The sequence below is a fragment of the Kogia breviceps genome, chromosome 12 (assembly GCF_026419965.1).
Source record: "Kogia breviceps isolate mKogBre1 chromosome 12, mKogBre1 haplotype 1, whole genome shotgun sequence".
Taxonomy (NCBI): domain Eukaryota; kingdom Metazoa; phylum Chordata; class Mammalia; order Artiodactyla; family Physeteridae; genus Kogia; species Kogia breviceps.
Window position 1 is genome coordinate 77673342 of NC_081321.1, and position 21482 is coordinate 77694823.

General features: G+C 45.0%; 2 protein-coding genes across 15 annotated transcripts in view; one reads left to right on the forward strand and one right to left on the reverse strand.

Annotated features, from left to right (window-relative positions):
• PLXNC1 (plexin C1) overlaps positions 1 to 21482 on the forward strand; it is a 149563-nt gene that overhangs the window by 124314 nt on the left and 3767 nt on the right. For 2 of the 3 annotated variants that reach the window (XM_059081250.2, XM_067009869.1), the window contains 8 exons: positions 776 to 879; positions 11086 to 11140; positions 13549 to 13580; positions 13680 to 13787; positions 15382 to 15545; positions 17317 to 17464; positions 21158 to 21298; positions 21393 to 21467. In XM_059081250.2, the coding sequence (XP_058937233.1) occupies positions 776 to 879; positions 11086 to 11140; positions 13549 to 13580; positions 13680 to 13787; positions 15382 to 15545; positions 17317 to 17464; positions 21158 to 21298; positions 21393 to 21467 (827 nt within the window). The remainder of the gene's footprint in view (positions 1 to 775; positions 880 to 11085; positions 11141 to 13548; positions 13581 to 13679; positions 13788 to 15381; positions 15546 to 17316; positions 17465 to 21157; positions 21299 to 21392; positions 21468 to 21482) is intronic. The other variant, XM_067009868.1, reaches the window with a different exon arrangement.
• Positions 579 to 21482, reverse strand: part of CEP83 (centrosomal protein 83) — a 142426-nt gene continuing 121522 nt past the window's right edge. For 6 of the 12 annotated variants that reach the window (XR_010835863.1, XR_010835862.1, XR_010835860.1 and 3 more), the window contains 3 exons: positions 20988 to 21201; positions 18727 to 18793; positions 14858 to 17539 (listed from right to left, as the gene is read on the reverse strand). The gene's annotated coding sequence lies outside the window, so the exon portion shown is untranslated. Of the gene's footprint in view, positions 598 to 4222; positions 4918 to 8340; positions 8356 to 14857; positions 17540 to 18726; positions 18794 to 20987; positions 21202 to 21482 lie in introns of those variants that run through there. The other 6 variants (XR_010835864.1, XR_010835866.1, XR_010835867.1 and 3 more) reach the window with 6 other exon arrangements.

The window sequence follows — 21482 nt, forward strand, 5'->3', positions numbered from 1 at the left end:
TCCCGTTGCGGAGCACAGGCTCGGGATGCACAGGCTCAGTGGCCATGGCTCATGGGCCCAGCCGCTCCGCGGCACGTGGGACCCTCCCGGACCGGGGCACGAACCCGTGTCTCCTGCATCGGCAGGCGGACTCTCAACCACTGCGCCACCAGGGAAGCCCGATCCAGTTTTTTAAAAGAGAAATCACAGGTCCTAATTTTTATGTGCAATCCTCCGATCTTTAAATGTTGGTGCTGAATTGACATTAGAATAATAATAAATGAAACATTGTGCAGGTTCACAAAAAGAAAAAAAAACCCACATCCGTGGGCAACATTCTGACCCTAGGGCACAAGTTGGCAACCTCTGTAAAGGAGTTGAAGCCCATGGCGTTGGCATACGAGCCCACCAGCGCACCACACACGGGGACCCACAGAAGATAGTTCCCAGAGCGCCTGCTTGTGAACACCCAGGTGTGGACGTACAAGTTTGCTTTTGGAATTTTCTGAAGAGCTTAGTCCCTCTGAGGATGCCTTATTTTGTCTTCCTTTGGTTTTATTTCCAGGCTCAGCCTCAGAGTAAAAGCTTCAGGGAAAAGTGGTCTTACGTGTCAGAGCCCTAAACGCAAAACAAAACAGAAGTCAGGCTACCAGTCTGGCTGATACATCTTCAAAACCACTTTATTTGTTTTAGCTAGTTAGCAATATAAATAATAATTGCAAAACTGACATTTTACATTCCTCATTGTCATTTTAAAAGAGAACAACATGCTCTTTTTTTTTTTTTTTTTTCCCAGAGCTTCAAGTGGGCACACGACACAAAGAACTTCTGGATATTGACAGCTCCTCTGTGATTCTTGAAGATGGAATAACCAAGCTAAATACCATTGGCCACTACGAGGTAGGAAAAGATTTAGCACCCACCAGCTCCTTCCTCATCCCCAACCCTAACTGGATTAGATCATCTCCAGGACCACATGAATTCTTATTACAAGACTCTCACCCATTTTCTGGAATCATTTGCAGGTTGCTTATTTCTGGGTCAGACGTTTTCCTTAGTTGCTCGTGGTCTGCTCATTTCCCGGTACCCCCTCACCCAGACCTGCGATTTTCATGTAACCCAGTCACTCTCCATCCTGTGGTTTAGGTCGGAAACTTCACCCTTACCAGATTCTCTGGCCTGTTCAGTGGAAGAGGTACTGTTCAGCTTGACACTGAACAGAGCCTCTAAAGGTTCCAAGTTGCACTGCTGTTCATAATTGACCCGGCGACCTTTGTGTAGGGTCCTTTGTTTCTGAAGAAGATCTCCATTTCCTGTTTGTTTGAAACATTCAGGGATGCCTCCTTGGCCTCTGACCCACATGCTGGGTGAGTGTTGAGGTGGGTGAGGGGGGAGTACGTGAGCTGTCAGAGAGCTGAGTGCCGGAGAAGCCTGCCCAGAACCAGAGAGGGGGGACGCAGGGGAGGTTTCGGAACACCCCGGCAGACTGGGAGTCATTCAGCAACATTATCAAATCTTTGTTGAATATCTACTCTGCACTAAGAGCTGGGGCTGCACGCAAGAGGAACAAAGACCAAGTCTCTGACCTCACGGAGCCTATGGCCCTGGAGAAGGGGTGGAAAGGGAAGAGGAGACTAGGAGTAAGGCAACACCTTACTACTACTAATACTAGCACTATTACTGCAACACGGTGTGATAGTGCTGTGATTCAGAGCATCCGAGAAGGCTTCCTGCAGGAAGCAGTGACTCGGCTGAGACCTGAAGAGTGAGGAGAACTTAACCAGGCCAGCGTACCCAGCAGGGCAGGGAGCGCATGCTTCTTCTTCTGCAGAAAGACTTTTAGACTGGCTAGAACTTGAGAGGGACAGGGGCGGCAGTGAGAGCCAATAACAGCCAGTGTTTACGGACCCCCTACGCTGTGTCAGGTGCTGGCCTCTGCCTTTCCCTTTATTTCAGCTCATTCTATCCATAGCGGTCCTACGAGACAGGGACTATTACTAACCCGCTTTATAGATGGGTACACTGAGGCTCGGGGAGGTTTACTAGTAGCTAGTCCGTGGCAGAGGCAAGATTAGGACCCAGATTGTTGGGCTCTAGGGTCCACGGCTTAACCAGTACATGCCGTGCTTCCTCACGGAAGAAGGCCAGAGAAGTGGGGAGGGAGGGGAGAAGGGGACCTTGCAGGCCCAGCAGCTTCTTCAGGAGTCTGGATTTTATCCCCAGCACAGTGGAAAGCCATTGGAAAATCTTAAGCAGGGGAGATTTGCGTCTCAGAAAATGACTGTGGCCGTGCGTGGAACATGGATATAAGAGGTGCAAACCTGGAAATAGGGAGACTCGTTAGAAGAACTTCAGGTGAGAAACAATGTTGACCAGGAATGACGCAGTGGCCCTGGAGATGGAGCCCAGCAGATGGGCAGAAGGTGGACACCGTGAGCTGTGTGGCTGGCAGAGAGACGGCGGGCAGGGGAGGGGTCAAGAAGGCACGGGGCTGGCTGGGCAGATGCACGGATGCTCTTGCGGAGACGGAGAAGACATGGGAGCGGCTTCCCAGGCCCCTTGGAGAGTAGGCGCCCCGCCTTTCATGGCTGTAAGTCCCGGGGAGATGGGTCTGCACCAAGCAGGTGTTTGGGGCCTGCCAGGCTTTCCCCTCACCCAGAAAGCAGCTGAGACTTCTCCTTGAGCAGATTTTCCGGGACAGCAGCCAGGAACAGAGGGCACCACAGCCTTGGGCTCTTTGGCTGAATGGGTCTCAGAACCGGTTTGGAAATAGTTGCTTTGGGTGACCCGTGGGTGGGTGCTGCCCCTGCAGCCTTTGCTGGAGGGCACCACGCAGAGAACGTGGCAGATTAACAACTTGCTCCTGTGCTCACCCTTCTGCAGCGTAGACTTTCCAACCTTGATATCATCTTGCCAAGAGCTGTCGAGCTTAGCCTTCGGAGTTTATAAAACTCCCCAGGGAACTTTCTGAAAGTATATGTATTCCCGTCAGCGGGCCACGTTTGGAGAAGCAGTGTCCAGAGGAAATATAATGGATGGGAGGAGTCAGAGGTGGAAGTGCCTAGGAGAGGGGGCTTATTATGGCATCAGTCTGGAGTTCAGAGCCGCAGCCGGGCCGCAGTCTCCTCCTCTCCCTGTATCTCGGTAGCGAGCTTGTCTTGGCACGCCTGGCAGAAACACAGCCACAAGGGCCCTCCTTTCGCATCTTGACGGATGTGCTGGCCTTGCTCAGCTGTGCAGGGAGGGCTGGGCCACCCTGGTCAGGCTTCTCAGCGGCCCCTGGCAACTGTGTGGCATGGGGTGGGCCCCAAAGGGGCGTGGCCACTCACTGGCATTAATAGGAAAAGGCAGACCGAGACACTCCAGCAGGGAAGACGAAGAACCACCAGCGCCGCCTGCAAGGCAAGGGGAAGACTCAGGAGAGACAGAACATCAGTCTTCACTGGAGACGTCGGCTGCACTAGACATCTATCTGCTTAGGGATGATAATGAAATTAATCCGGCCCGTAGTCACTTCCCGGCCAAATGATTTATTGGCCTCATACCCTAGCATTGCCACATGGTGGTAATAAATGACAAGACTAGGACACAGGGGCTTAAAGGATTCTCCTTATGTTTAAAAAGCTAAGCCATAAGGCAAATAAGCGCAGAGAGCTTGAAGGAAACTGGGGAGGTCATCGGCCCCGTGCTCTCTGTGCCTGGAGCATCTCAAATGCCCGGGTTTTCAAAGACTGCTTGAACAAAAGCATCCAGCACCGCCCGCAGCAGGCTAAATCTATTCTCCGTTTAGCAGCACCCCTGCACAATCAAAATCTGGAGTAATTTGACAGGGCTGAGCTGAAGCTCGCTTTTGCCCTTTTTTCATTAAAGAAAAATTTTCTCCTCAAACACTTACATCTCCCTCCAAAGAGACAGGATGCTAATTATCACTCTTATTCATTTACTAAAGCGCTCTCGTTTGAGTCACTGTAGGTGCTTGAAAGTGAAAAACTGTATTTCAGTTAAAAACAGGGTCTAACTCAGTTTTAAGTGATTAAGTCTCACCTCCCTCCAATTAGCCCAAATTAGTTAGGTTTTAAAATTAATCTTCAGTGACGGCCAGTTCCTCCTACTATCTAAACAAAGTCCCCTCTGCTGGAGTGTGAGCCTCTCTCTTCTTGCCTTGTTCTGTCCTTAGGGCAAATAGAGTGTAGCTGGTCTCCTCTGAATGATTTACTGTCTGTGTATTTGAAGAACAGGTTTCTAGAGGGGATCTGAAGGCACAGCAAAAACATAGCATCTCATAGACCAGATTGCCTTCAGAGTCCCAAAGTGCCAGCAGTGCCCTGTCACCAGCAGGACGGCATCCTTGCCAACCCTGGGCGTCGGCACAATTGCTCTCCACAATGATGACAGTGGCAGCTGGTACCCAGCACTTGTCGTGTGCATAAGCGTGATTCACGTTGACACAACCTGTGATGAAGGTGCTTTTATTACCCTCATTCTCCATCAGATGAGCATGGAAGAGGACAAATTTCTGCTCCAGTCCCGTTCTGTCCTGTGCAGACAAGGGGTAAAGCCGATGCCTTTACAAACACGTGAAGCCAGAGGCGTTTTCTCCACTATAAAAAACTCCGCCCTAGTGCTTCCTTAACTGGCCACCTCTGTGTGTGTCTTCCCAGTGAAGGGGACACTGTGCTGTGCTCCGGAGCCGACGAGATCAGTCGCGTGTGTCTGTGTGAGTGTATAGAGGGTGTGGGGATACTTGCCCGATGTGACTGAAGCAGGGTGGCTCCTCCCAGTCCAGGCTTTCTGCACCTGCCCCGCCGTGTGCCCTCTTGCTGGACCATGTTATTGCACCCACGCGCAGCTGCGGGGTAGCATCAAGTGTGCAGGACAGGTGTTGTGTCCGGCAGGGAATGTTCACAGATCACACCTCTCGTTCTGAGCTGTGAGGCTCTGAGGGCAGAAAATGCGTTTAACCACCGTGTCATTGAAGAATGTTCCTCCTAACGGGAGCATGCCGGTGCTCAAGTGGTCACTGCTGACGCCAAAGTTGTCATTCACATGACATTTAAAGCTCATGGGAATGTTCCAAAGGGTCTGCTTGGGTAAAGTCAGTGGTCCTTCAGGTCAGGTGTCTCATCTGTGACTCTTAAGGGGCTTGGACTGTCTCTAAAGGTCTCTTACAGCATGAATGACTTCAGATTCTTATTTACTAGACACGTGGAGTGCTTCCTGTATACTGGGCACTGTTCTAGGAGCTTTTACAAAGAGTAAGTCCTTTAGTCCTCTGTATAGCCCAGTGAGGAAGACACTGTCATTATTCTCCTTCTGAGGCCCAGGGAGGCTAAGAAACTTGGCCATGCTCCCATGCTCTCCTCAGTGATGGCCCGAGGCTGGAAGCAGATGAAAAAGGAATTGCACAGAGACCATGGCTCTGCTCGGGGCCAGAGGGATAACCTAGCTCAGATCCAGGCTTGCAGCTTGTGCTCCTAGCCTCTGAAGCAGCCTGGCTGGAGAGCTTATGAGAAATTCTGGTAGTTACCTTCTCTGACGTCAAAATTAAAAGGGCAACCTCTCTTCAAATCTTATGATGAATCTCACGTCTGAGTTTATCAAAATGCTTCCTTCTGATCCTACTCTGACATCCTTTAAGGCCAATATTCCTTGAAGGCGACAGTAGTTACCTTCTTTCAGAAGAGAGGCCTCTTTCAGACATACAAGAACTGACAGCTCCAGCCCCCAAAAAAGCCTGGGGAGATTAGGTTCCCAGTCGCCCGCACACTGGTGGAGGCCAGGCTCCCTCCCTGAGACTAGCTCAGGCTTCCAGCAGTCCTCAAAGGGTGTTTGCTTCTGGCCCAAGGCTAATTCCAGGCACACGAGAGAGAAGCAGGAGCTGTATTGTCATTTTCACTAGTTTCAAGAATCCTTCAGAGCTCTGTCCCGGGTGTCAGGAACATCCTGGGTGATTTGATGTGTCCGCTGAGAATGTTCTGATGGGCCCCTTCCAAACAGTCCGATGAGCACCGAGCCTCCTTTCCTGAAGGAATGAGCAAGAGTATCCCTCTGGCCCTGAGGAAAAAAATAGATTCCTTTTTCATCTGCCTCCAGCCTTGGGGTGTCAGTGAGAAGAGCTAAGGGGAAGGCGGGAGAGCAGTATTGATGAGTGGTTGCTGGGACAACGCTAGTTGAATAGGATTCTGTTTTCACAAAATACCATTTTAGGAATGAGAGGTACCAGTAAGTGTTTCCACATGGTGCTTTGTATTGACTATTGTGTTTTTAGACTTAAGGAAAAAGTATCATGGTATTTCAGACCCTCTTCATAATTTTCCATAAAATTCTTAGGCTAAAGTTCCAGCTTTCCTCTTCGGCTCAATCATTTGAAATTGCCAATATTTGACCATTTTTTACTTACAAAAATGGCAGTTTCATCAGGTTAAGTATAAGTTCAACCTTACATTTCTAGAAAATCTGTTTTTATGGCATCATCTTCAACTTGTGGCATAAAGATAGTATTTTACCCCAAAGAAATCCCACCTTTACTTGCAAATGGTTTGGAGGATATGTAGCTTCTGTTTGTTTGTTTTTAATAAATTTATTTATTTACTTTTATTTTTGGCTGTGTTGGGACTTTGTTGCTGCACGCGGGCTTTCTCTAGTTGCGGTGAGCAGGGGCTACTCTTTGTTGCAGTGTGCAGGCTTCTCACTACAGTGGCTTCTCTTGTTGCGGAGCACGGGCTCTAGGTGCGTGGGCTTCAGTAGTTGTGGCGCACAGGCTCAGTTGTTGTGGCGCGCAGGCTCAGTAGTTGTGGCACACGGGCTTAGTTGCTCTGCGACATGTGGGATCTTCCCAGACCAGGGATCGAACCCATGTCCCCCGCATTGGCAGGCGGATTCTTAACCACTGTGCCCCCAGGGAAGCCCATAGCTTCTGTTTATTTCAGGAGCGACTTTAAATTGATGACATGGGTCCATCTCTCCCTTTGTGGTCACAACTCCTAATTCTGATGGTGGAAAAGTCTGCAGTCCTCTCCACCTCTTTCCAACACGGGCCAGCCGTCACTGGAGGGGTATGGCCTCGTTGTCGTTTTGAATCTTGGAGCACCATGAGACTGGAAGGAATTTAATTTGAAATTGCCTTGTGTACCAGTTCTGCTCTGGGCTGGAGAAACATTCCTGCCAGAGATCCATCTAGTGACATTAATCTTTCGTTGATTTAATTTGGTTTTCATTCTTAAAGTAGGGGCCAAGAGGACGCTCCCTGCCTCACAGGAGTACGGGAGGATTAATGATCCACTCTTAGGAAAGCATTTGGAGCTCCTCAAATGGAACAAATAGCATCATAGTTTTAACACTTTGGATTCTGTGGCAGTTTTCAAAAAGCAATTTCTGTCCTTAACTGAGCAGCAGCTGACTTTTGTGCAAAACAGAAAATGGAAACCTTTCCCCCCACAAACATCTGTAAATAAACTAGTTCTCTGCCTTTACAACGTTAAAGTGTCACGTGGGGAGAAAATGTTCCAGCCCTAGAGGAGCTGTGAAAGTTCGAAATACACTTGCACACATACAGGCTCAAACACACACACAACTCATCCGCTAATAAAATGCTTTTACACTTGCTCTCAGGAGATAATTTCAGAGTAAAATTTCCCCGGTGCAAGCTGCGTCTGCACTGTCTTAATGCCTGAGCACTGTGCCAGCAGCGAGTCGTTGCCAGCTCTTGAAAAGACGTTTGAACTTTTGGCTGTGTTCCTCATCAGAAGGCCCATCCTTGGTGTTTGGGACTATAGAGCAAGGGTGCTTGCTTTTGGAGAAACAAAGCATCTGACAGTAGCAGAGTACTGGCTCAACACTCATCAGGATCCATTTGGGATTCATTCTTTGACAATTACCCAGAATGAATCACCAGCTTCCTTTTTTAAAAAGGTATTTATTGGCTTAGAAACAGAACATATCCAGCTCGTCACGGGGAGGAATTCTGTAACTATGTTTAAACATTCTCATAAACTCGGCGTCTGAGTATTGCTAAGGGGGTGCCTGCACAGAGCGTTTACTTTAATTGCATCAAATATGGAGGAGAACTGAAAAATCAGCCAACATGGTCGCTCAGTGAATGGCTCAAGGGGAGAGGAGAGGATGTTTGGTAATAATGGCAGAGTCCAGGAGCTCAATAAGAGTTTAGAATACTTGCTCGAGACACTTTGCCGAGGCCAGAGGGCCCCTGCCAGCCCCTGCCCAGAGCCCCCTCCCTACAAGATGTCCTGAACACCAGGAGTTGGAGGCCTCTGGCCTACACTCAGTGGCTGGCTGGACACGGCTGGCTGGACTCTGTGCTCAGGGGCCCCCTCTAGGGCTGGCTCTCCTGCGTGTTCCTTCCTCTGTGGGGACAACCTGCAAGAGATTAGGCTTTAATCCTTTGGTGTTTGCTGAGGTTTGTACATTCTGATAACCAAAGTGCTGCAGGCCAGAAAAGAAATTCTAAGTTTCTACTTTTTTCCAAACGCAGGGAGGCCAGGTCCAAATTAATATTAGAATTCAGAGCAGCCTTCGTGCTTTCAAGTGCAGGGAAAAAAATCACTTAGCTGATGTTCAGAAATGACAGGGTTCATCTTTCAGCCGCATCCCAGAATAAAGGTGAAGATTTGTGTAAACCTGACCTGCCTTTTCTCATGGCCCATTTGTCTTACATTTTTGTGGACCAGCCCCTCAAAACAGTTTACTCCTCCCAGGAAGCAAGGCCTGCTCTCTTGTCTCTCAGCATCTAGTCCCCCTTGGCCTGAAGAGGCCTTCTTCCCCTGGTTGGGTGTGGGGAAGGGGTGCACAAAAGGCCATTGGGCCCCGGCTTCCACAGTCCCCAAAAGCCTCAGATGAGAACTCTTGACCTTATCTCCAAAAGAGGCTATACATTGGTGTTGAAATTGTGTGTCAGTGTGGTAAAAGCATTTATTTGTCAAATGCGTACATTTAAAATTGGTGGCAATTTTTTAACAGCTGTGTTGAGATATAATTTATATACCATAAAGGTCACCTTTTCAAAGTGTATAATTCATTGGTTCTTGGAACATTTGCAGAGTTGTGCAATCATCACCACAGTCTTATTTTAGAACATTTTCATAACCTCAAATAGAAACCTTGAACTCATTAAGAGTCATTCCTCATTCTTCTAACTCCTGTTTTAGGCAACTAGTAATCTACCTTCTGTTTGTATAAATTTGCCTATTCTGGACAAATTATATAAATGGGATTGTACAATATTGGATCTTTTGCAACTGGTTTCTTTCACTTAGCAATGTTTTTGAGGTCCATTCATGTCGTAGCATGTGTCAATACTTCTTTCCTTTTATTGTATGGCAATTTTTTGTAGTGTATTCATTCAATAGAATAATAGTAATTTTAAAAGGATGAACTACTGGTAGCTGCAACAACAAAGATAAACATTGTAGACCTTATATGGACCCTATGCTGAATGATTCCATTTACATAAAGTTCAAGAACAGATAAAACTAATCAATGGCAATGGAAGTCAGAAAAGTGATTACCCCTGGATGAAGATGGGGTGGTTATTGATTGAGAAGCGTAATAGGGGTACTTCTTGGGACCTTGAAATATAATTTTATATCTTTTTTTCCCCAAATATATAACTTGCTTTATTAAACAGGGGGAAAAGCAACACATTTTCCAAAGAGGCAGATATCCCAGTAGCTTTAGTAAAAACCAACATAACATCAGTTTGTTTGACAAGGCTTTTAGAATAAGTGAGCAGTTAAATTTTTAAAGGAGGAATTGAAAATCAACAAGCTCTAGACCCCAGAACAGTTACAAGCCAACAAATTAGGCACTGTTTTGCTTAACAACTTTAGCTTCAATGTAAATATATATTACTATTTAGAATATTAGCATCTGAACTACATAATGACTATCACTTTAATTAAAACCAGGATTTCTGAAACCTTAATGTTTATGTTTAGAGGATGGGGTACCCACCCCATAACGTATTATATCTATCAATGGAATATTTATTATGGGCTTTAATATAACATAAACATTTCCAATTAAACATTGAGGCAGCAAATGTCTTGATGTGGGTGGTGGTTACACTGTATGTACTTAAGTGAACATTCTTGAGCTGTACACTTAATATTAGTACTTTCATGTAAGCCATGTTTCAATTTTAAAGTTTTTATTTAAAAGTATATGCAATTTTATGATTTTTACAAGCTTCTTTTAAAAAGTAAATACCTGCAGAAAAGAAAACAAATTGTAGGTGTACTACTGGATGAATTATCATATAGTGAGCCTATCTTATAACTTCCACTCAGATCAAGAAATAGAGCACTGTGGGTACCACAGAAGCTCCCTCCTGGACGTTCCTAATCACCACCCCCTTCTCTTCTCCAAACAGTTAAATCATAGTTTTGACTGTTTTAGCTAAATGTGAATGGAATCACACGGTATGCATTCCATTTTGTCAGGCTTCTCTGGCTCACCATTATCTCTGTGAGCTTCATGCATGTGGCATGTAGCAGTAATTTGCTCGCTTTCATTGTTTTATCATAGCCTGTTTTATGAATATACCCCATATTATTTATTTATTCTACTGTTGATGGTTATTTCCAGTACGGGGCATTTACAAAGTTTATCTCAGGATATGTACAGGTGTATACCTAGATGTGAAACTGCTCTGTCACCAGTTTATAGGTTAGTTTTTGAAAACTTGTTTGGGCATTTCTTAATATAGTAGTAACCCCCAAAATGAAAACGGCCCAAACATCTCCTGCCCCCTAGAAGCTGAGGTGCCTCCCAGTACAGCTGGGTCCTCCCCTGGTCCAGGGCTGGCCCACCTCCTATTGGCCCCACAGCATCCTTTGAGCACTTGCCTCCCTGCATCTCATGGCCTTGGTCTGCCACCTTCACAGGACCGCAGACTCTTTGAGGGCAGAGACAGTGTCTTGCTCATCATTATAGCCCCAGCCTCCAGTGCCCAAAACATAGGAATTCTTAATAAATATTTGATTGAATACGTGAGAGAATATAAGATCCACCCAGCCGTCTAATTCCTGGGTAAAGTTGAGAAATACATTAAATTTTGACAACTCATCTATTTTTTATCTTTGCTTTCAGATATCAAATGGATCCACTATAAAAGTCTTTAAGAAGATAGCAAATTTTACTTCAGGTAACAGACGTTAATACTGTTAACCTTTTGTTCTCACCCCACTTTATAAAGTATCACTTTTTGCCTTTCTTGGATGTACTGTCACAAAGATGAGATTGAGTTGTTGCCAGGTAATTCTCTAGGTGGAGGAAAGCCGTTTCGATCTGTTTCTGGCCCTAAGAATGTGAACTCTGCACAGAGGGGGACAGGAAACTGTAAACAGTGGTTGCCCCGGCTGCCCGACACTGAGGAAGTTGCTGTCATTAACCACCCTAAGCTCAGGGCAGAATCTTAGCCGTTGTAACTCTTTTCCAACTCCAAGGTAGGATGGGGGCTAACCGAGGGGATACCCCTGGCAAACTGAGGGAAGCCTGCAGATTATCACACAGCCCTGGAAGCTCTGAACAAACCAGATAATTCACTTAGCCCAAATCTCCTAGTGACAGACCAACTACAGAGGGAGCTTTGTGGAAAAGTTACTAGGCCAGTCTCTAAACTCTCTTCTACCTCCCCGCCAGCCTCGGGGCAGGAAAACACTGTGACAGTGCCTTGAGAAAACCCCTAGGTCCAGGTTCCAGGTTTGTCTCCAGAGAAATTATATCCACGCCAAGACAGTCAGTCCTCAGCCCCCAGAAAGGTTCTGGGCCTCACCAACAGGACCTGTTCACACACACAGCTGGAGGTGGGGCTTTCTGATTCCTGGATTCAGTGCTAGGAGCAGCCTAGTAGGTCCCAACACCTGGTGAGTGCAAATGAAGAATGCAGGGCTCCCAATTAAATAGGATAACTTGGTAGGTTGTAGGACACCCCTTGGGGAACCCTGCCCACCCCACATTCCCCCATCCATCATTACGTCAGGCTATAGTGAGAAACCACCTTGCAGAGGGCGGCTATCCTTCTGGTCTAGGGGGATTGGTGTCCTTGTGCTGTAATAAGTGCAAGAGCTGTATATCTTAGGCTTTAATGACTGGTTTTTTGAGAGCTTGTTATTTGGAGATCTTGCATTTGGATCACTTCATGGGACTTCGAGGCAGTCAACAACACCTCTGCTTCCTCACTGTCCAATCCAGTGGACACTGGGTCACCCTCCAAACCCTTGCCCCTCTGTCCTTTCATCACCCACTCTATGACAGTCCCAGCCCAGCCCTGGATGAACCCAACTTCTCACCTTTCCTGACCCTACAGCTGGACAGCCACAGAGGAAAGGACAGCACAGCTGGAGTCACAGTAAATTCCCGCCTTGACCAGGACCCTCCACGTAGCCTGTTCCCCCCGTGTTTCTGCTTCTCGAGGCAACCGACTGTGTTCTCCATAATCCCACCTTCTCTCCTCGAAGCTCTGACCCCCACTGCTCCCCTGACTCTCAGCAGATGACTTCACCCAGTGCTTCACAGAGAAAACAGAAATCAGAATTCCCTCAACGACGTGCACTAACCCTCTCTCCCTGCATCTGCCATCCCCTCCTCCTCACTCCCCTGACATTCCAGGGCTACCCTTCCTCACAGCAAGGCCTGTCTCTCACCTGGGCTTTGGACCCCACCATCCTTTCCGACCTTCTGAGCATTCCTACGCCACCGGTGATCTCCCCTCTCACCTGCACTTGCTTTCCCTCCCCACGTTACTGTATATTTCCACAAGCGTTTCAAGGTATTCTAGTCTCTCTCATCTTCAAATCAAAAAACCAAGTGCCTAAATCCTTCCCTTCCCTGCATTTGCCACTCCCTTCACAACCTGGTTTCTTCCCGGACTGTCCTCACTCTGTGCTGCTCTCCCACCTGCTCTTAAGACCTCCGCCTTGCTGCCCTTCTCTCAGATCCTAGAAGGGGTCGCCTTCCCTCCCACCGCAGGGCCTTTGTACCCATTCCCCTCCCCCATTGGCCTGGCTCATTGTCCATTCATTTAGGTTCAGTCCCCTACATCCCTTCCTCAGAGAACCTCCCAGGCTAGGTTCGTCTCTTGTTACTTTCCTAGCATATGATTCTTCTCCACAGCCCTTATCACAAGGATGTTAATTAATTGTGTCATTAGTAAATCTCTCTCATTGGCTAGGATGTGAGTTCCATTAGGTGAGAGCTAGGTCTGTCTTATTCATTGCTGTTTGCCTAGTAGCCCCTGGCACACAGTAGGTGCCCCAGCTCTAGCTGACCTGAACCTCTTCTACCCCACCCTCAAGTGATCAGTCAGCCTCTGTGCCAGGGACAGGGAACCTGCTTCCCACTCCAGTCCCTGGCCCATCCTGTCTTCGTACTGTTCTTAAGGTCTTAAGACACAGCGGGGGGCGGGGGGGGGGAGTGTAGCTACGAAGAGCTCAAGTAGGAGGGCTCAAGTAACCTCATCTGTTTATAGCACAAATGGGGCATCTCATGAGAAGGCCAGTTACCGTGGCTGTTTTAATGGACTGTCTCTCTCCCTCTTTCTGTGGCGTTCAGATGTGGAATACTCGGAAGACCACTGCCATTTGGTGAGTTCAGGCTTTCTTGTGCTCCTGCTGAATCGGCTGCCTTCTGCAGCACGAACGGTCTCCTCGGGTAATGCTTCCTCTACTCTGTCTTCCCTTTAGATTTTACCAGATTCGGAAGCATTCCAAGATGTGCAGGGAAAGAGACATCGAGGGAAGCACAAGTTCAAAGTAAAAGAAATGTATCTGACAAAGCTGCTGTCGACCAAGGTAAACTTACTGTTCTGGGAGCGGTTTTACAGCTACCTTGGGGGTGTATGATGTGTTTGACTTAACTTCCACTGAAGTGTGAAAATGCTACAAATCCCTTGTGCCTTCTAGCAAAGCAAAATGAAAGTTTAAATTGTAAACACTTCCTACCCCCTTCTTCTGTTTTTACAAACTGCAAAGATAAAGCACTTTACAAATTTCCACCATAACATCTTCAGTCAGGGATTTAATATTGTTCCCAGTCCCTTTACCCACCATTGCACTATTGTTTTATTTTTAGGTGGACAGCATAATTATTCCTTTTTGTGTACTTATTATTATAGGTGAGCAGTAAAACTCCCTCTTTGAATTGCAAATAAAATGAAGAAGGGGGAGGTCATTTTAAAATTAAGAATTCTGTTCACATATAAAAGTGTCAGATGGGCTTCCCTGATGGTGCAGTGGTTGAGAGTCTGCCTGCCAATGCAGGGGACGTGGGTTCGTGCCCTGGTCCGGGAGGATTCCACATGCCGCGGAGCGGCTGGGCCTGTGAGCCATGGCCGCTGAGCCTGTGCGTCTGGAGCCTGTGTTCTGCAACGGGAGAGGCCACAACAGTGAGAGGCCCACGTACCGCAAAAAAAAAAAAGAAAAAAAAAAAAAAGTCCGATATGAAAGCCTATGGAATACCAAATTGGGAGCAAATTTTACTTTATCTGGCCTTTAGTGGGATTAATGGAAGTCTGTGATGATCCTTTTTTTTTTTTCTGAAATGACTAGCAATGTAAATGCTATTATCTACACCTGGCCCGAGTCTTCTGATGGGCACGCTTTTTCAGATTATAGCACAGCATCTGCTTGGAGCTTAGATTTTTTTTTTTTTTTTTTTTTTTTTTTCGGTATGCGGGCCTCTCACTGTTGTGGCCTCTCCCGTTGCGGAGCACAGGCTCCGGATGCGCAGGCCTAGTGGCCATGGCTCACGGGCTTAGTAGCTCCGCGGCATGTGGGATCTTCCCGGACCAGGGCACGAACCCGTGTCTCCTGCATCGGCAGGCGGATTCTCAACCACTGTGCCACCAGGGAAGCCCCTTAGATTTGTTTAGTGGGTAGAGGACAGCCAGAGCCTCTTGATTTTCTCATCTGTCCCACAGAGCTCTGCCTATTTGGTTTTAGTAAAACATTCAAATAAATGCTTTGGAAAGTACAGAATAAAACCCTATGATGGAAATACATGCAACAGGAAAAGTTCTGGGCACCGAGCAACATCACTTGAGTTTTTCTAGGCTGAATATAATAAAAGCCAAACGTCTGGGGCTTCTCGGTTTATGTATACAGACCTCCAACTTACATCTCAACTGCTAGAGATGTCTAAGATAGCCTCCCTGTTGACTAAACAGTGTTATCAGCAAGAAGTGTATGAAGCAGATCTAAACCTGGGCATGGATTTTCAGGACCTTTGTCGAATACTGTGAGTGTTGGCCTCATTTGACGATTTTACATACTTTCTCTTCAGCTTGTTTTTGTCTGTTTTGTAACTTAGATTTCATTTTTTATCATGTTTTCAAAACCACCACCCTATTTTTTTAATCTTCCAAGTCTGATGTGCTCTGTCTTTCAGGTGGCAATTCACTCTGTGCTCGAAAAACTTTTTAGAAGCATTTGGAGTTTACCCAACAGCAGAGCCCCGTTTGCTATAAAATACTTTTTTGACTTTTTGGATGCCCAGGCTGAAAGCAAAAAAATCACAGATCCTGATGTTGTACATATTTGGAAAACAAACAGGTGGGAACAAACAGTAGGTGATTACTGTTTTCAAGAACCTGGGTCAGAATCTTAACTAAAAGAAGGGCATGGATGGTTACAGAAGGATTCATTTATCCCTATCTTAGAGTTTTTTGGCTTGGTAAGCTATCATGTCAAAGCAGTTTCTTGCCGTTACTATTTTTAAATATTAAAACCATTCCTGTGCTGAGACTTCTAGTCTTTAGGACAAAGAAAATAAACTCTATTATCTTCAAACAAGTTTAGCTTGACCAGTAAAAGATGAGAAATTAATATTTTGTGGTTTTATCATACAATTTTCCATTAGAGAAGACTCTTAAATTTGTCCCTCAGAGAATTACTCTGTGGTTTCCAAGCTGTCTATTTTGTATAGAAATTTCTCCTTGTATTTGATCAAATGCCATGAGAATTAGTCAAAGGGTTGTATTTTGTTTTGTTTTTTAATACTTTGCCTTAAGCTGAGGCAAGGCATCCAAATTACAATTTCTCCTCAGTAAAGAAACATAGCTCATTACCTCTAATTGAAATACTCTGTGCATGAGGTGAATGAAAGTTAGTTATGATGTAACAGAACTTCTCAGTGAAACCTCAAGCCCTTCTAAGCACTGGGGTCAGCCAGACCATTTTAAATAAGTGTTAAAAGCTCCAGGTCTATCCTAACTCTGCTCTGGCTCCCTCTCTCCCTTTGTTCTAGCCTCTCCTTCCCAGGCCCTGCTTCTCCCACACCCAGCTCCGGTGGGTGCCGCAGGCGACAGTTTCACTGTGAAGACAGTAGCACACGAGCAGGGGCACTAGTCAGGACAGGAGAGCTACTGAGAGGCTCAGAAGCCCAGATGATGGAGGGAATTAGCTAGGCCACAGGACTCTGAATGACTTCCAAGTTCATATGCAAATATCTGAGTACCGACTGTATACCAAGTACTGTTTGTTAGGTGTTGGAGATAAAGTAACAGACAGAAATCCGTGTTCTGATAGCACTTGCATTTTAACAGGTAAATTGTGGTATATTAGAAGTCGATTAGTGCAGTGCACAGAGTGGGGGAAAAAGGATAGAGACAGGATAGGGTGGTCAGAGGCCTCAGGAGATGACATTTGGATCAGGTCTTCAAAGAGGGCACAGACCGTGAGACCATCTGGGGCAAGACCATATCAGAAAGATGGACAAAAGCAAAGTCCTGAGGCACAAGCCTGCCTGGTATGCATGAAGAGGAGCGACGAGGCCAGTGGAGTTGGGGCGAGTAAGGTGAAGAGTAGTAGCTGAGGGCCCAGGCCTAGATCATGCGGGGGTTTTCTCCAGAGAGGGATGCAGAGCCACAGAGGGTTTTGAACAGAGGAGACACAGGACCTGATTCTGAGTTAAGAGGATTGCTAGTACCTGTTGTAGAATTAGCTGTTGGGAACTGGGGGGTAATAATCTAGGTAAGAGATGACAGTGGCTTAGGCCGGGGTGTAGCACTTAGAGGGGGTGAGAAGAGGTCAGGTTCTAGAGATCTGATGATATATTCTAAATATAATCTGGAATTTTTGTGGAGAAAATTCTTGTCAAGGGCCACTTTCAGACTTCTCCTGTCCTCCCTTTCAGTAGCTCTGACAGTTTAACCCTTTCTTGTTCTGAGTGATGCTGCCATCTGTTGCTTGGTATATTTGGCAAAGCAGACTTGCATATTTCAATGACAAGAACAAAAACACCCGTTTACAAACTGTGATAAACAGAGCATCTGCCTCATATGAATGGCTGTATTTGAAGAGAGATTTCTTTCTCTTGGAACAGCCTCCCTCTTCGCTTCTGGGTAAATATCCTGAAGAACCCTCAGTTTGTCTTTGACATTAAGAAGACACCACACATAGACGGCTGTTTGTCAGTGATCGCCCAGGCGTTCATGGACGCGTTTTCCCTCACAGAGCAGCAACTTGGAAAGGTAAGGCCCGGCTTTAGGATTTCCTGTCCGTATTTCTGTCTTCCTCGTAAACATTCAAATAATAAACCATACCAGCTAAAAAGAAAGTCAGTGATAGTCAGTGAAAATTTGCTTTTCTTCAAAAAACTCTCTCACTTATTTCTATTTTTAATCTAGTTTAAGTGAAAACCAAAATAGGTTATCTCCACCCTACTGCAGACTCCGCCTGTGAAAACCTTTTGTTTTTGTTTCCTAGAAAAATCATCGACAGGCGCTAATAAACTATGAACCCAAAGTATGAAACTATTGAAATTTGCCTAAATTAATTCCATCTGAATATAACTAAAATCGTCTACTTGAATACAACAAATTTCTGATGGTCTTGCCTGAGATTTCTAATACCTCTAGTTTGTCAGTTTACAATCCAATCAATATTGTTTTTCCTATGGTTTTCTTTGCTGAGCAAAAGCTCTAAAAGGCAAAAAAAAGATAAAAATACAGAGGAAACTTTGAAAGAGATGTGTTGGTCTTATTCAGGTACTCAGAAATATATTAAACTGAGCAGTACCTGTATCTAATGGGTTTAGAAAAACTTTTCATGCTGAGCAGTGGCTCTCTGGAATAAAGTGTGATGCATGTGTCATATGTGCCTCAGACTCCTAGTCTAAATCCAAACTCACTGCAAACCGAACCTGGTTTTGACTTTTATTTTCCTAGCATTGTGTAGTCTCTCAAGGTAGAATCCTTGGCATTACCTTCAACTCCTTCTTCCTCCCACCTCTATCTCTAACTGGTTACTACTCATTTCTGTCCCTTTCTTCTCACTCCTCTGACCTATCCCTTCATCCCTTCTCCACTGGGTAACTGCCTGCTAACTGGTGTCCTGACCCCTGCTGTCTGCCTCATACCCCTTTCACTGTGTCTCAGGTTATCTTTCTAAAACATAACTCTTATCTTGTCAGGCTCCTGCTTAGTTAAACACTGCAAATACTTCCCATTACCCACCAGATACCATCTTCACGGTGCCACATGGCCCTTCCTCCCTGGGCTTCAAGTCTCTTTTCTGGCCTCCTCGTTTTCTTGCCCAGCCCTTCTGCCTTCTACGCTATGGCTTTTAGCTTTCCCAAACTTACCAAGACCTTGTTTTCACATCCCTTGGCTCATCCCTTTCCTGTCTCATAACCCCTCTGTCTAGTAAAACCCTACTTATTCATTCATTCAAGAAACACGATTCCCTAATGTGTACCAGAAACTGTAGGAGAATCAGATTAGTCTAAACATACCTACTCTGTGACTGTTCCCCTGATGGATTTCCCATGCGCTTTCTTCTTTTGACCAATAAAGTTCTTCCTAGCATGAAATACACGGAAAGACATGTAACTGGTTATTTATCCATGGTAAAAATGGCTGTTAATTGCTTACCTACTATGTTCCTGGCATATTTCAATTAATCCTCACAAGAACCCCATAAAGTATATAGATGAGGAATTGATGTTCTGAGAGGTTACAAGTCTTGTTTAAGATCATATGTCTACCTCTATGGTCCTTTTCTTTGCTCTATACTCTGCTACTAATTACTCGTATCTTAGTAAGCACTGTGTAAGTCTGTCTTCCCTGATGGATTGTAAGCTTCTTAAGGGCAGGTACTGGTTGGTTTTTCATTCAATGCCTACCCACAGTCCCTGGCTAAATAAATCTTTATTGAATGAATGATCGCATGAGTCGTGGGTTCTACTTAAACTTGACAGCTGAAAAAAATCTCAGCAATTATCTCAGTCTAGGCATCCTTCAGAATGATTCATCAAGCCATTGATAGGCCAGTCAAGCCATCAATAAGTTTAAAAATGTACTGTGACACTGGCCCTATCGTTAACTCACCTATCTTCCCTGAGGAGTGATGATGCAATAAAAATACATATTCCAAGATAAGAAAAATTTAAGCAAGTTTTTGTTTGGGCCTCCTCCCTCTCTTCTAGTGTGCATTGTGCACCAACCAGACCTCCCCGATGGCAGAAACACCTGCTGAACCATAAAGATCAATTTTTCTTCTTCTGTCACTAGCTGTGTAACTCCTTAGAAGATAACATTCCTTTCTCAATCCTGTAAGGTGTCACGATGACCCACCACCCTCCTTATAGGTGCAGAACAGACTGGTCAGATGACCTGGGGAGATACTGGGTTGCACCTAATGGAAGCTCTTAGCTTAAATACTTACTTATGACCTGATTAACGCTACTACCTATATTACTTATGTTCTGCCTATTTTACAAGATTACTGTTTCTTGCATTACCAAATGTGTGACTGAGCCTCCAATAAAAATGATGATGACTAGGGTGACTTGAAATGATTGACCAAATATCAATGATTGTAATAGTGTAATTCTAGATGTGGGAAGAAGCAACAGGAGGGAACCTGGACCATGCCTGGACCATAACAGACTAGTAAGACAGGTGGTCCAGAGGCTTTTGGCCACTGTTAATGGGGCCTACCTCGTTCAGTAATAGCACAGTGAGTGGCCTATCAATGGAATCCTCATCTGACCTGGGAATGAGCATTCCCGGTCATGAAATGCCTCCCCAACATTGGTCAAAATAAAAAATGATGCCCATCATCCAGCTCTGTAAGAATCAAGTCATTAGCCACTACAGTCACTGACCTATAATACACCCTGAAAGGAATTCAAGGCAAAGATCAGGATGAGGTGTTCTGTGCTCTGGGAAAACTGGCAGAACTAGGCCTCAGTTAGATATTTTCAAGAGAAAATTTTATGAACTCAGTTTCTTGAATCTTCCCATACTTAGTTAATGGTTTTAGTGCATTTCTAAGATATCTGTTCCTCACAAATAGCAGTAAACTTCAACCAAGATGTACATGTGGTTGCACATCCCCCTTCCCTCAAATCACATATACAGGCCTCCCCCTCTTCCCTCTTCCAAACAGTGCTCACAGCTTTCTGAGAGGCTGTCTCCTGGGTCATAATCCTCAGGTTGGCCCGAGTACATTTTTCCATTTCTTTCTTATATTGACTATTAATTTTTCTTTGACAGTAGATGTAAATTTTGTCAAAATTATAACTTTTAAAAACAAATCTCCATTTAAAGTTTAATATCACTGTTAAAATTACTTAAAAACATTCAAACTGCCAGGGAATTTTTGCAAAATGAGACATCAGAGCCACCAATACTAATGACCATGAGCTCTCCTGAGGACACTGGAAGATCTTTATAATCTTATAAAATAGAAGGGAAAAGCAGAAAAATCTGCCACTGCCAATAACTTACCACATTCATGGTTAGGTTATATAAAGGGCTCAAACAGACCTACACTCAAACCTTTTATAAATGCCAGAATTCACTGGTGGGTGAGGATGAGAGCAAATGTTTTAATTCAGGCTTTTTACAACTATTAGTAATGAACTATGATTGAAATAAGTTCCATTGTTACAGTAACTCAAAACCATGCAAAAATAATAATTTCAGTTCTTTTATGAGAGGAAGGCCGAATATGTTAGCATTTAATCTGCTGAAAATAACAGTGACTCACCAGAACTATCTGGATAGCAGTCAGTCATGCAGTCAACAATGTTTATGAAGGCCTGCTGTATGAAGAATCCTTGTTACCAGGAGATAATAGTGGTGGAGGTCCAGCTACACTGGTACTCTTATAAATTCCCCATGGTTTTTTAAAAACTCTTGGCGGTGGTTGTTTTTCAGGAAGCACCAACTAATAAACTTCTCTATGCCAAGGATATCCCAACCTACAAAGAGGAAGTCAAGTCTTATTACAAAGCAATCAGGGATTTGCCTCCATTGTCATCTTCAGAGATGGAAGAATTCTTAACTCAGGAATCTAAGGTATTGTTACAAAGTAAAAAGACTGTATTTGGATATTTCTTAAAAAAAAAAAAAGCCATTTCAGAATCTCTCAATAAGGCTTTATTTCTTTAAGAAACATGAAAATGAATTTAATGAAGAAGTGGCCTTGACAGAAATCTACAAATACATCGTAAAATATTTTGATGAGGTAAGATTTTAAATA